At 38.0% G+C, this 15490-nt stretch overlaps 1 protein-coding gene across 11 annotated transcripts in view; it reads right to left on the reverse strand.

The window, feature by feature from the left end:
• LOC129726538 (uncharacterized) overlaps window positions 1-15490 on the reverse strand; it is a 54247-nt gene that overhangs the window by 1750 nt on the left and 37007 nt on the right. For all 11 annotated transcript variants that reach the window (XM_055683366.1, XM_055683360.1, XM_055683367.1 and 8 more), the window contains 5 exons: window positions 2877-3012; window positions 2629-2762; window positions 2365-2487; window positions 2053-2293; window positions 1063-1501 (listed from right to left, as the gene is read on the reverse strand). In XM_055683366.1, coding sequence (XP_055539341.1) covers window positions 1224-1501; window positions 2053-2293; window positions 2365-2487; window positions 2629-2762; window positions 2877-3012 — 912 coding nt within the window. In that variant the 3' untranslated portion in view covers window positions 1063-1223. The remainder of the gene's footprint in view (window positions 1-1062; window positions 1502-2052; window positions 2294-2364; window positions 2488-2628; window positions 2763-2876; window positions 3013-15490) is intronic.

The raw sequence follows: 15490 nt of genomic DNA on the forward strand, positions 1-15490 counted from the left end.
GCTTGTTCACGAGGGGGGACAGGGGGGAGGCTCTGAAATGACGATTTTTGTGTCCGCGTGGAAGGTGGACGACCCTCAATATGATAATTAGGTTCATGACTATTTCATTATTTCCAGTAAACAAGGGGAAGGAATTCTAAAAGTAGTTGGTGGAACGAGTCCATTCAAAGCTTTTGACAACATGACGAAATGAAAAAAAAAAGACTGGAAATAGACGAAAAATTTTTGGATTTAAAATGATCATGCGTCTACTTTTTCTTGAACCAGTGTACGGCATCGGTTGATATAAAAGGGGACGCATGGTCATTTGATCAGCATATTTTTAAAAAAATTAGAAATTGCTGAAAATTTAACCACAATATGCCGAAAATGTTTTGAAATCAAAATCGGTTGACATTTTGACGTGTTTTAATATGCTAAATATAACGTTATGACTCTGGCAGAAAATACAAGTTGTGTAGATTCTTTCTTGAAAAAAATCTTAAAGCTAGCTCGGTTAGCTATTTGTATATTTTAATGAAATTGATAAAGTTAAATAAGAAAGTATGATGAAAATAATATAACGATTTTCATGTTTTTATCAAAAATAAAATGTATGCACTCCTGCTTGTTTTCAGATAGGGTATCGAACGCATTTGGTTTTTTGCAGTTGTATTATGCAAAACTTGTCGATGACAACCACTGCGAAGACGTTCAATACCCAACGTGATGTTATTCGTTGAAGAAGCGTTATCAATTTAATCAGCCATTTTCCTAATACAGAAAATTACCGCAACTTGTTATTTATATAACCAAACATGGCGATTTGAAAAACATTTTCGCACTTAAACTAACTAATATAAGAAAATTTACATCCAAAAAGAACTGAATAAACTTGAAAGCATACACATCTTCATTTTAGGTTATTGCTGTAGTTCCACTGTTAGATTGCCAAACGGAAACTTGAACTGCAGCGAAGCGGTCTATTTAACACATGCATCGAAAGCTGCTTTTTTGGAAAAGTAAACCAAAGGGAACCCCTGCTGCTTTATTAAACGCTTCCACTGTACAGTATTTACTGACCGTCTTATAGGAATCCGGACACACGAAACGAGCATCAGCAACTCTTAGTCGCTATTCACGATAGTGCATATCAGGGTGATGATGGGGTTTGTTATTGCCATTGTCGATGACTGGTTGGTTCTGGGTGGCGCGCAGGGTGCAGTGATGTGTGCAGACTACTCTCAGGAGAAGGACTTTGGCAAAATGCTGATTAGACCCTGTTGAAGTCCACCGCAACTTCTGCTGATGCTGTTGCTACTGGAGGGTTTCCTCCTGGCTGCTCTCCGGTTGACACAATCAAACATGGATCGTAGCAATGGCAGCAGGATTGAAAATGCCATTTGCATAATAACACTGTGAGCTGGTATTAGCAGTAGAAGTGGCCGTAATGGTTGCCGCCGGCTGCTGATGGTCATTGGCGATCGTGTCCGGCTGGAACTGGCGGATGACGACGACATGTCTAGAGCAGGGCAGCAAAACGTTGAAAGAAAAAAAAGAGGAATGATTAATGTCATATATCGGACAATTCAGCACACATCGGAAGTATCTCCTTGCTTGCCAGAAGGTGCCATACCAATTTACAGCTACTTTCGGAACGAAGAAACGGGCTAACTGAAGTGTGCAAAAGCCGCTGGATCCGGATAATGGCATAGCAACGTGTTCATGTGATTGTCACTTTGGTATGTAGGTACGACATTACAGAAAAATCAGTGACAATAGGCATTTAAGAGGAGCATTAGAAAGCAAATGTGTTCACCGAAGTACTTGTACTATCTGTGATAATTTATTCTGTGATTTTCGTGCTATTTGAAGTAGAAGTGAATTTTTCGTATGAGGCAGCGAAATTGTTACAGTTCTAAAAAAACACCGGGTTCAAGAAGGATTTCCGAATAATTTTACTGATTATATCGACTATATTAAACCTCAAAGACAAGCTGCTTTGTACAATTTGTTGATCTAGTCTCGACAAGCTTGATTTCACACAGAACAAACATCACTGCCTCGAATTACCTTGTAATTGTGTCATGTACGCGTCGCTGTTTTGATTGTCAAAGTCACCCCCACTACCGCCGTGGTCATGGTGGTGATAGGAGGAAGCCGGAAATTGATCGTACAGAGAATGAATATAATTTATACTCATCCCAAGTGGAGGGGAGGCCGAAGCTGAAGCTAGGATGTTAGGTTGTTCATCTTCCACGAATCGCTCCGTGCGCTGTTCGTAGACGCTGTGAATCCTGGCAACGCAAGTGAACTAACATGTAAAGAAAACATAGTTGGAAGTGATTTATTTTCATTCACGTATTTTAAACTACATTATGTTACCTTTAATTTACCTCGTCCAAGGTAATGCTGTGTGATGTGGAAGAACAATCCAAGCGTGGATGTTTCCAGTCCTGTTTCTGGGTTTTTCCAAATAGCGTATGGCACTGTTTGTTTCGGGTTTACCTTAAATATTTGTATTTGTATGAGTGTGCTTTGTATCAACAACAAAAAGTGATAATTAATTAAATATTAAATATAATTATTAAAATTCATAGAACAATTATCTATTTTATGGAAGGAAACACTTTTATATCAGTATCTAACCTCATTGCTATTGATGAACCAGGTCAAATTAGCCGCAGGCTTTGAGTTATGAGAGGAGCAGTTACCGGTCAGCAGGTCCCCGATTCGATAGAAAGATTTAAGACCTGTAATGTGGGGTTTACTGATCGGAACATCTGAAAACATTATAACAAAGAATTAAAGTTTTGCTACGGCACTTCTGATCAGAATTGAGATTATATTGTTATTATACTGAGTTTATTTCACTTTATGGTAGCTGTCATACTCACCCACAACTTCCATTTCGCTGGACACGATCATTGTGTGAAATGAAGGTGAGTCCGCGGACACTTCGCAGCTATACTTGCCGGACATAGTTGGTTCTACTGTGGATAAGGTCACGTAACTTCCATTAGATTGCGAGCGCTTTGAGGAGAGAAGAATATGATGAACACATTACAGAAAAATATGTACCTAATCTACCTAAACGGTGAATGCTGTCTTCACAGAGCTTATAAGTAAGTATATTTTAAATATAAAGTAAGTGGCCTTTGATAACGTTTAAGAACGTTAACGTGTAACGCATTATTTGATTAACTACTAAATTTACCTAAACGTGATTTTGGGATAATCAAAACTGATTGAATTCTCTCCATATGTGATAAAAATTCCCTACATTTTCGCTTATAAAAAATTATCAAAATCATTCTACCAAAAAGTTTATTTAGCATATAACGAATTTTATATGATGACCAAGAGACAAAAAACAGGTCGTTGAAAGTCTTTTTTGATTCAATTGATGTGCACTGCATGATTCGGTGCCTACACTTGCACGGCATTATCTAAGATATTGCGCACAAACACGAACAACTACAAGTTGCGCTTGAAATTCCCAGCTTGCAGTATAATTTTTTGAGGCTTCAATGTGATGCTCAACTTAGCAAATTCATTTTTTTCTGTAACTCGTTAGAGCTTTGTAGTTTTCGACAAAGCTGTAAATTATGGAACTTTGTACAAGACAAGAAATTTCTATCGTGATAATTTCATGAATTCAGCCATTTTTTGAAAATTTCGCTTGATGAAGTACCTCAATACACTTTTTATACAAAATCTGAAAAAATGTACATGTAATACACAAGTGTTTTCGTGTAAAATACAACAGCTATGTGCTTAAACCATGGAGTACATAGGCCAGTATCCTGATACTCTATCCAATCGATTCTTAAGTCTTCAGCAAAGTTTTTTTGTGTAAAAAATGAGTTCCTTATTGAGCATCTTAATAGAATGGAATTAGGTATTGTGAATAGGCAATGTTTCAATTCAATTCTTCTACAAAGAATCGAATTCGCAGATACTTTTTTTGATTATTATTTATAACCATCATCTGTGCTTATGTGGACGGTAGTTATGTAGAACAGCAAGTGCGAGAGCCCGTCCTCTTGCTTCAGACCATCAAATCAAATCGAACGAGTGCAGCGTCAGTTCCCTCGTTATGCCCTCCGATTACTGCCGTGGAATGATCCAGAGCGACTACCACACTATGAACAACGCTGCTCTCTCATACATCTACAAACTCAGTCAAGTAGAAGGACCATGCTACAACATCTCCTAATCTTTGACCACATGGAAAACAATGTAGATAGTCCAGAATTACTTAGCCACATTCGATTTAACTGGTGGTAGGCTCCCCAGACGAAGTGATTTTCTCCGGATCACTAGACACCGCACTCTTTTTGCACAAAACAACCTTTTTGATGTTTGTTGTCGTAATTTCAAAAATGTTTCGAACTATTATGATTTTAACTTGTCCAAACCTACCTTTAAACTTAGAATAAGTAGCCATTAGAACAGTTTGTACGATATTTTTTCGAAGACTTATAAATAAATAAAATTAAAAGAAGTCCAACGTAGGCGGATCCACAGCTTAACCATCATCCCCAATTTCTCACCTGTTCTCCTTGGCGACTCTCATACTTTTCTCACCGTTCAACACCATTTTAAAGGGTTGTTTCCAACGCCTGTCCACCTGCGACTCATCAGTAATCGAGTAATCCTCTCACAGTTATTATACATGGCAGGAATTGGCATGATCCGGTTTCTGAATCCGTTAATCATCCCGTGTCGTGTTCAGGCATCCCAATTGTACATTTTTTTTACTGTCTTTCAGGGATATTTTAGTTGTTGCTGTTTGTTCGTGATAGCTATCCGCGCTGGTAGTCACATTGAGAACGTATTGGCAACAGAGCATCACAAGACGAAACGAAAAATGTACTCCGTGTATCGATTCTACATTATTTGGAGGATGTCTTCGGGATTGCGAATGTAAAAAAGAGAAGAAGCTGTTTTTTATACAGACTTTCGTGTCCGCACTACAAAAACAGCGCGTGCCGGTAACAGCCCGAATCCACCGGAGACATTTTCTCTCTCTTTTTTTATTTGCCTATGATGGATGTCGTGTGATGGCTGTTAAAAAAGGCTGTGGGAAGAAGACGCGTAAAAACTGCTCGGCTCCTCATCTACAGCCTTCGTGCAAAGAAAAGAAAACTCGGCATTTAAGCGGCTGTGCACTGAAGGATGTGTGTATCGCATACCGAATGTTATATACAACCATACATGCTATCGTCGACATGAGAATAAGGTGACCAGCAAAGAGAAAAAAAACATTCATGAATGGGGAACTAGACGGAAACGTTATAGTCGCAATATATTTTATCTTTCGGCTGTCTTTATTTTGCCAATACCAACACTGTCATAGAGAGACGCTCTCGGATGTCATCAAAAAACTGTCATCGCTCAGTACATTTTTTCCCTGGTTGTGTCTATAGAAGTTTCTCGAAGGTATGCGATAGTAAATTCTATTTTCATGGCGGTGAAGTCTCTTTCCGGCAGCTCTTGCTTCCCGGTATTTCGTGTCTTCTTCAAATTTTTATATAATTTCATGATCTGATCTGGTTGGTAAAGGACTGGATACGTGTAACTTGAGACCCTTATGTGATCAATCACCTCTATCCAGCCACTCCTATTCCAACTTCCATGAGCTGCCGTGTAACTTTAGCGCAGATCGAGTAACTAACTCCCGGTGGAAACTTTGATCGAATGTTGACTGAGAAGGAGGGATCGTATGTGGCTGTGTACCCATGTTAAAGGCGGCGTATGACAGCGTCAGACCTGGAGCGAGCGGTTTAATCATTGAAATGCTGTATCCCGCCAGCTACACCTATTATGGCAGCCTTATTTACAGGATAAAAGGTATCGCGACCCTGGTAGGGTTTTTATACTAAACCTTCTGAGCAGTTCCACAAAAAAACGTCCCAGTTTCAATATTTTTTTAATTGTCATTTTTAATTTGGCTGAACCTTTGCATAGGCAGAAGATGCCATTTTGTGCTATCGGTTTAATTTTTTCGAACATGACTCATTTTTGAGAAGCTAATGAAAAATGCTATTTTGGGAAGGTATCGATGGTTATAAATATTTTTGGGGCCCAAACGGTTTGTTTGATCGGTGTGACGTCTTCGACAAAGTTGTAGATAATAATTTAGTATTTCCAAAAAAAATTACACTCTATAAATTTACACCAATAAACATATTTTTGTTTTGAAAAAAAGTTCGAAGAAAAATTAAAAATCAGTTATATAAATAAGCTCATTGATCAGTAATCTAATGTTTTTTTTTTTCTAAAAAACTACGAAAGATTACCTAAACAATGCAACTGATCCGATAATAGAGAAATCAAGAAAAAAAAGTTATAATTTTTTGTGTTCCAAAAAATTAAACTAACAGCACAAAATGGCATCTTTCTCCTATAAAAACGTCTGGGCAAAGTTTCAACCAAATCAAAAATGGTCGATTAAATTGGATGCCCGTTTTTTGTGGAATTGCTCCTCTCCTTACCACGAACAACGGAATTAGAAATCAGCAAAGACTTAGGCTACGAACACGGACACAGACAACGGTAGACGGTTGGAAATTGGAACACCCGATCTCTCTATGAACCGACACGAGCCGGCTTGCTTGTCTGAGAACTACAGCGATAAGGGGTCGAAATCGCAACGATTCAGGAGGTACGGTGGCTAAATTCTGGAGAAAGGGAACTCTATGCAGTAGACCCTATTGCACACACCTCTTCCAAGTACCACATCTACAAAGATGAGTTCTACGTGAGATCTCATTTTCCTCCTGAAGGTTTTCGAATTGAGCAGCCTGCTCCCAGATCGATCACGTACTGATTGACGGTCGGCACTCCAATGTTACTGAACGAGATACTAACCATGACCGCACAGTTGTCGAAAACCTGAAATTTTTTCTTGAAATCTGAAAATAACCTACCGCCCGGGTCCCCTGACCCCCCCCCCCTCCTCCTTAAATCCGAGTCTGAGGACGGCAACCTGCTTTCGTACAAGCCGACTCTTGCAGCTTCGTGGAAGAAGCATTTTAAGGCGCCATTGAACCGTGACAAGCAAGATGAGCAAAACAAAAACGGGATGAGAATTATGAGTTTTGGAGCCACCTAAACAGGGCGTTGAAAAGGCGATTAGCCGACTGAATAACTACAAAGCCGCTGGGAAGTATAGTATCTTGGCCGAACTTTTAAAAGCGTGAAGCGAGCGGGAGTACTATGCGATGCACGATGCACTAGATCACACTGAGGATCTGGAAGGATAAATAGCGACTGGTTGAAAGGCCTTATATGCCCAGTCTACGAGAAGGACCATCGACTGGATTGTTGCAACTATCGAGGCATTACGTTGATCAACTCCCATACTAAGTGCTCTCCCGTATTCTGTTCTTCAAATTGAGACCGTTAACGGTCCTTTATCGGCGAATACCAGACTAGTTTTCGACAGGTGCGTTTCACGACAAATCAATTTTTCACCCTGCGACAGATTCTCGATAAGTTTCGGAAGTATAACTTGCAGATTCCAAACCAATTCTGAAATGCAAAATGGTCTGAAGAGGTTTCCAGAGATGAAAAAGTTCGTTCTTGACGATTCGATGTTTCAGGAGACGAGTGAACCTCGCAAATTCAGAGGAGTTGCCGTAATTGTTTAAACAGGCATTAATAACACAAGAAAAACTCCAATATGGGTCATTCCATGTCAAGTGTCCGAGGAAATGCATCGACCATCTCCGATTTGGACCAAAATTTGTGAGTCGATGTATTTTGGGCCGGAATTTATGAGTACAAAGTATTGTACCGATTGGTGGCCCTCTCGGCCAATGGGACTGGGAATCACTTATCAGTAAAAATTAAAATGTAGCGTTCCAGAGATACAGCATTTTCAAAATTGCAAGATTTTGAATTTTGTCTACGCACGAAAGCGCTTCTACATAAATTGCTGCATTCTAAATGGTATCCTAGCAGGCGTTTGTGTAATCGACGAGATGAACCTTAGAGGAGCATCCGTTAATGATGTAACGCAAAAAATCCCGCTCTAGAATCCTTTTCACGAAAGGTTACAGGAGAGTTTTGGCTACACTTTTCGTATTTAAATTCAAACTGTTTTTTGTTAAATGTACACTTTTGTCCATGATCCGAATTTTGAAACCATTTTGCATGTTTACATTCAAGGCCACATGCTTAAACAAAACTTCGAATGCATCCAAAATATTTTATCATAACCGAATATCTTAATTTTCTCATATCATAGCACGTCATAGAGCAAGTAAGTCTATCATAACATTCATCTGCCTATATTCTTCTTCTTCTTACCCAGGATTAGAGCGAAGGTGGCTTTTTCTGTTCTGTTTATTTGACACAGGCTTCGCAGTCACTGATTCCTACTGATAAAATAACAGTCTTCTCCCGAGCCGGGACTCGAACATGCAACGACTAGCAGTTTTGTGACGAAATTTGACGAGGGTGAGGCTAGGGGGTCAAGCCAAGCTACATAGCAAATGTGAAATCAAAAAATTTGGATTTCTTCTAATTGTTTTTTTTTTCACGGCTTCGTTTGTTTATGGGCATTTTTAATTTTTTGTCTTGTCTTATTCATTCATGATACAATGTATGTTTTTAGTAATAAAATTTGCAAAAAAAGTCAATGGGGTGGGGTGAGGGTGGAGTTTGTTATGATACTACGTAATTATCTTTAGGGGTCTGACTTTGTGACGAAATGCTACGGTGGGAGAGGGAGAAGGGGATAAAAAAAAGCAACGTCTTTTATGCATGCTCCCTCAGTAGCTAGTAAATCTCATCGCGTAAGCTGCTGTGATAACCAATACCGTTCTCCAGCGACACAAATTTGTTTTAAATATAATCCAATTAAACACACCATCTTCAAGAATGAAATGACTGCACCCGTGATGAGACACATTGTTTATAATTTTGAAATCATAGCAAACCTTAAATCAGGAAAAAACATGACCATTCGCATGTTAGGAAACGGTTTTAAATTGAGAGAGGATGATTTCTACAATGTGATAAACCAATAAAATGAAGATTCATGTGGAAAGTGTAACCAAAACTCTCCTGTAGCTTTTCGTGAAAATGATTCTAGAACGGGATTTTTTGCATTAACGGACATCATTAACGGATGCTCCTCTAAGGAACAACTCTTCGATTACACAAACGCCTGCTAGGATACCATTAAGAATGCAGCAATTTATGTAGAAGCGCTTTCGTGCGTAGACAAAATCCAAAATCTTGCAATTTTGATAATGCTGTATCTCTGGAACGCTACATTTTGTTTTTTACTGATAAGCGATTCCTATGTAAAATCGTCTGCTAAACACATTGGCGTGGTCAAAATCAAAATCGAAGGAGGGGTATTTTGAGGAAATTGCAAATTAAGTTTTGAATCGAAAAAATGTAATGTTGGCAACACTGCAGAAAAAAATTGATCACTTAGTTTGATTCTACATCTAAAACCCTTCAAAATGATATATCAATATCACCTGTAGCTCTTCAGGATCCCGAGATATTCACAAAAAAAGGTGTTTTGCTAAAATCGCAAAAAGTGGAGGCAGACCCATTGGCCGAGGGGTCCACCAATCGATACAACACTTTGTACTTATAAGTTCCTGCTCAAAATACATCGACTCACAAATTTTGGTCAAAATCGGAGATGGTTGATGCATTTCCACGGACACTTGACATGGAATGACCCATATGCTTTATATCAGGCAGAATGAATTCCGAGAAATACTGGGTATGGCTAAGGAAAGCTTTGTTTTCTTTCATGGAAAAAGTTATGAACGAAAATGTTAGTTTTCAGCAATATATTGCTTTATTCTAGACAGCCGGTAACACACAAAAATTCTAGAGGCCCATTATGTTGGCTTAATGGGTTGGCCATCGTGTAGTTCGGACTTGAATCCTTTTAAGAATGAATGGGGAAAGTTATCAGTAAGTTTATTTGCACAGGACATGGAATTCGAAACTGATGAACAGCTGAAAAAAGCCACCATCCACAAGTAAGCTAAAATTACTCCCAATATGCTGAAATCTTTTATACATTCTATGCCAAGGCGGCTTCAAGAGGTTTTACAGAATAAAGGCAAAACAACTCATTACTAATCATATTTGCCTTTAAGTTTCATCGCAAATTATTTGATTAGAAAAGTATTTTTTCAAAATGGCGTTATATTTATTTCCACCTTGAAATAATGAAATGATCCAACAATTTATGTATAGAATTAATAATCAAATGATCGACTGGTACAAAATAGTAGGTAATCGTACATAGATTATAGAAATACAACAAAATATTCTTGTTTAAGAACTTTATAAAAAGCAATACATATTAGAGGTATCGATTAACTCCGAGTATCATTTTCAAACCGGGTGCGTAAAAACTATAGCTCATTGTTAATTTGTTCCTGATTCGTAGACATTTTGATATTAGAAGGTTAACACTCGTTGAGCTTGAGGATGGTCAAGTATTCGGCATTCAGCCGTATTTTTTCGAGCTTGGCAAGCTGCTGCTCAGTTTCAAATTGATTTGCTGTGGATATGCTACTGTAATAAGTCTTGTAACGTGACGGTTCGAAGACGCCTGGGGCAAAAACTAATTAAGTCTGCGCCGTCCTCTCTGTCATGTTGAGGAGGGCAGGGCTAGCTCATTTAATTTAATTTCAATACCAATTCTTAATAGAAGAAGTATATACTTGTTTTTGCTTTCAGCAAAAGTTCAACGTGTTTTTGATTTGTTTCAGTTGCAGCACCGACTGTTTACGGCTTACGATTACACTACATATTCATTGTGTTGAATGTAACCAAGCGATATTATACAAATATACAGAAACAACCCATAAACCAAATAAACCTAATTTGGGACAAACTAGTATATGTCACATTGCACAATGGTCGGAAAAATAACATTTACGGCCAAAATCATTTTATTTATTGTCGAATTGTTAGTTTTCTACTGTAGATGTTTTTATAATTTGGAGAAGTTTTATAGAGACAAGGGGCTGTCCATAAACCACGTGAATTGAGGCATAACTCAGTTTTTTTCGAAACAATAAAAAAAAACTCGTCAATGTATACAAACGATTAATTATACTAATTATACGCATACTCAATGTGTTCTGGACCAAATTGGTGTGATATACGAAGAATTTCGTTGATAAAGCACCCAAAAACTCATAATATACAGAAAAAATAACAAACTTTTAATCATCTTTATCTACAAAAAAGCAAATGTTCCGCAAAACTTTTGAAATTGATTCTTGAGGAGCATAAACAGGGCTTTCAGGCACACTATTAGGAGCTGTGCTTACACGTGCTTACATTTGATGTTTTTGAAGATTGAAATTAGGTAAATTCCAAATATTGTCTACGCCTTCTGCAGGAGACTCTGCAGGGTTGAAATCAAATACTCTTCAGTTTTAAGAAGCTAATTCAATCAGCTCTTAATCGGGTTGTTTAGCTATATCAGTTTTTATGTCATCTGAAAGAGCTGTATTTTCTAAGCAAAACGTGATTTTCAAAAATTTTCTATCGTTGTAATTCACATTTTGAATCACATCTTAAAACTGCTCGAGATCTGCTCGAAATAGCTACAATGACACTTCGCCCATATACCAACTGTCATTGTAGCGATTTAGAGCGATTTTAAATTCTTCATTCAAAAATTGATAGAAAATGATAGAAAATTTTGAAAATCACGTTTTGCTCAGAAAATTGCATGCTTTTAGCTGATATATAAAAATCAGAAATCCGTGAGTAGCTCAACAACCCAATTGTATGCAAACAAACCTTAACAGTTTTAGTAGGATTTTACATATAGAGGGTGATTTTTTGAGAATTTGGTTTTTCTTTAAAAAAACGCATGAAAATGACAAAACTGTATGAAATCTTTATTTGATCCGATAAATTGGTTTATGCCATTTACTTTTTAAAGATAATCTCATTCAAATGTTGGCCACGGCTAAGTTCTAAATGGTCCATACGAAAAGTCCAATTTTGGGTCACTTTTTCGAGCATTTCGGCTGGTATCTCGCGAATAACGCGTGTAATGTTGTCTTCCAAGGCTGGAATTGTTGTTGGCTTATCAGCATAGACGAGAGACATAACGTAGCCCAACAAAAAATAGTCTAGCGGTGTTAAATCGCATGATCTAGGCGGCCAATTCACCGGTCCATTTCGTGAGATGAATTGCTCACCGAACTCATTCCGCAATATGTCCATTGATTCGCGCGATTTGTGCCAGGTTGCTCCGTCTTGCTGAAACCACATGTCAACAAGACCCAGCTCTCCCATTTCCGGCAAAAAAAATCAGAAATCATCGCGCGATAGCGAGCGCCATTGACCGTAACGTTGCGATTTTGATCATCTTTGAAGAAGTACGGACCAATGATGCCTCCAGCGTGTAAACCGCACTAAACCGTGCATTTTTCTGGGTGCATTGGCGATTCTTGTATTGCTTCTGGTTGCTCTTCGATCCAAATGCGGCAATTTTGCTTATTAACATACCCATTTAACCAGAAATGAGCTTCGTCACTGAACAAAATTTTCCGGTAAAAAAGTGAATTTTCGGCAAACGTTGTTCAGGCATTATTTTTGGATTATTTGTAAGCGTTGTTCAGGCGTAAGTCTGTTCATGGCAAAATGGCAAACCAAACTGAGTACATTAGACTTTGACAGCTGTCAGAATCCCCGCGTGAACTGTCAAATCTGAATACACGAAAAACCAAATAGCAAAAAAATCACCCTTTACATATTCCAAAATGTTCAGAAAAACTGTTCTCTTTTAGTTTTGAAAGAGGTAACTTAGGAAGCGTTTTTCAACATTTTCCGGTTTATGTATCGAAAATTTCATTGATAAATTATAAAAATATAGTTTAAAAAACTACAAAATCATGTGTTCAAAACTTCCTATATATGAAATTCGGCCACTCTTCTATATGGAGACCATCTTATGTGCATTGCAACACGCACCTAAATTTAAAACTTCACTGTTAGAGCTAAATTGTTTACAGTGAGAAAGGCAAAGCATTTTCTAAGCTAGAGGTGATTTTGTTTTATTACATTTCATCAACATGAACTATCCTGATGGACGTTATATTGCTAGGGACCCACTTATTGTTGACGGTGACGATGATGGCGATGATGATGATGATAATGATGACATGGGAGTACAGTTAGTTGAAAATATGGCTTCTAGACCATGAGACAGGACAGCTATGAAGGAATCACATGTGCCATATGACTTTCGTTTGTTTATCTTTGACTAGTATGTATACTTTGGTAGCATGCGTGTACGAGCTGTCGGTTGTTAGGTGCAGCTGTAACACGTAACTGCGGACATGAAACGCGTCGATGACGGCATCAAGAGATGCCATTCACAGCTGCCTGGTGCTGCTCGTCATACTGGCTGGTAGCTGTTGAACAGTTCCCTTGGATGTACAATAGGAAACACTAAGCAGTGTCAACACTATCCAGCCGAGTGAAACAGTCAACTTATTTAAAGTTACTGAGGATGCGAAGTTTGTTTGCTTAGAACGAATGGGCTTCGTAAGCAAGATGGTATTGCTCGCTAAAGTTTACAATATATCACAATTTTCACTATAAAATGTTACAAATCTCGAAGTGGTTGGGATTTCGCTTTTAACTATTCAGCTATTTGGGCATGGTTAGTTGTGCGTGTGTTGGTAGCGTGTATTACACTATAATATGTATTGTTTGCTTGCTTGCAGTGTTAGAAGAAATAATCGGAGATTTAGAACCATCCCGTGCTATCGGCAAATGGCAATCCACAATGACGATAAATTAAACTAACTTACCGATGTCTCTATTGTGACACACCAATGGCACTTTTAGGCGTCTCAAAATCATTCAATTAAAGTACATAATTATTATTTCGTTGCTGCTCGCCAAAACGTCGCTAATAGCGATAAAAAGTCGTTTTTTGAACAATTTTCTTTTTCAAGTAGAATTTAGTAGTTCCACCCACTCTATTTTTTAACTTCAAACACCAAATTGACTTCGGGACGCTGAGAAGTGTCATTGGTGTTCTCACAATAGTGACACCCGACGAGTCTGTTATTTCTCTGGTCATTGCGAATTATCATTTGATATGACACAGGATGATTCTCGTTTTCCTGTTAATTCTGGCAGCATTTCTGTTAACATAATTACATTGGTCAACACATGTGTGGCCGCTCAATCTCAAACTGAAAAAAAAAGAAATATTCAGCTATTTAACCATTCCTGTAAATTTTGGTGCCCCTAGCCACCAACTCATTTTATCAGAGACTCAAATGTGTTTTCTCGAAAACATAACGTTGAAACGACGAGCCCGGAGATCAATTATTATGTGACACTTTGACGTAAGTTGACAAATAGTTGAATTTAAAATAACTCGATAATCAAAACATGATTGCATTTAGTGGGAAACGATTCAAGAAACGTTGAAGAGATGTTCTGTCCCAACCGAAATATTTTTCAGACATTGTTTCATCTGATTTTTTATTTGTTACGGTCTATAGAGCGTGGATTGTCAGAAAAACACAATTCGTTCGTTTTTTTGTTGAGATTAGCTCAGAGCAATGTGATTTAACATATAAAAAACAACACAAAAAGTATATTATCATTATTTTCAAAATTTGTTATAATTCATTGAAACTAGAGTAAAAAAACGCGTGATTTATTTTCACTCAAGTATTACTAATTCCTACCTTTTCCTTGCTTCTGATGTGTACTGAACCAGTTTTCAAACAGACTGCTCAGATGTGAAATGATTTCCATGTTTATGTATCGTTATAAACTTGCTTCCTGTTGCATTTTGTCCTGCATCCGGCCACATAAACATAGCAATGGCAACCTTATGCACTCCGTGTTTGCTTGTGAAACACTATTTATTTCAAATCTGGGCTGTGTAGTGTGGTCAAGTGCCAGGACTGGGGTGTCAGTTGTGCATACTTCGACCAAAGAGCACATTTATGTTGGCGTATTATGGTTGCATTGAGCTACAGTGAACGCAGGTTGAAAGTGAAGCAGTAAGCAGCAGTTATAACCAGAGTTGCCGTTTTCATAGATTTTTCTGTAGAATCACAGATTTTTTTCCTTTTTCAAATCACAGAATCTGTGATCACAGATGACAGATATTTTTGAAAAATCACAGATTTTCACAGATTGTTCCCATAAATGCCGGAAATAACAAATAACCCATTTTTTCTACAGCTCAGACTCATTTACCCGAGGGTACGATTTTCCAGAGGCTCGATTAATTATCCGGAGAAAATGGTTTGACTATCCGGAGTAATTTTTTCTTGAACTTCAGATTTGCCTTTTATTCGATTCTCACCGGGAATGCCAGTTTTTCGCGCTATATGCTGCTTAGATAACTCAGTGAAGTATGGAGAGGGGGGACCTGATTGTATCACCTCATTATGATTGAGTTTTCGATATTTTAAAGTTAACCGTGTCCAATTTATGGACGAGTTTCTTCTGACTAAAT

This window comes from Wyeomyia smithii, chromosome 3 (genome assembly GCF_029784165.1).
Source record: "Wyeomyia smithii strain HCP4-BCI-WySm-NY-G18 chromosome 3, ASM2978416v1, whole genome shotgun sequence".
Lineage (NCBI taxonomy): Eukaryota > Metazoa > Arthropoda > Insecta > Diptera > Culicidae > Wyeomyia > Wyeomyia smithii.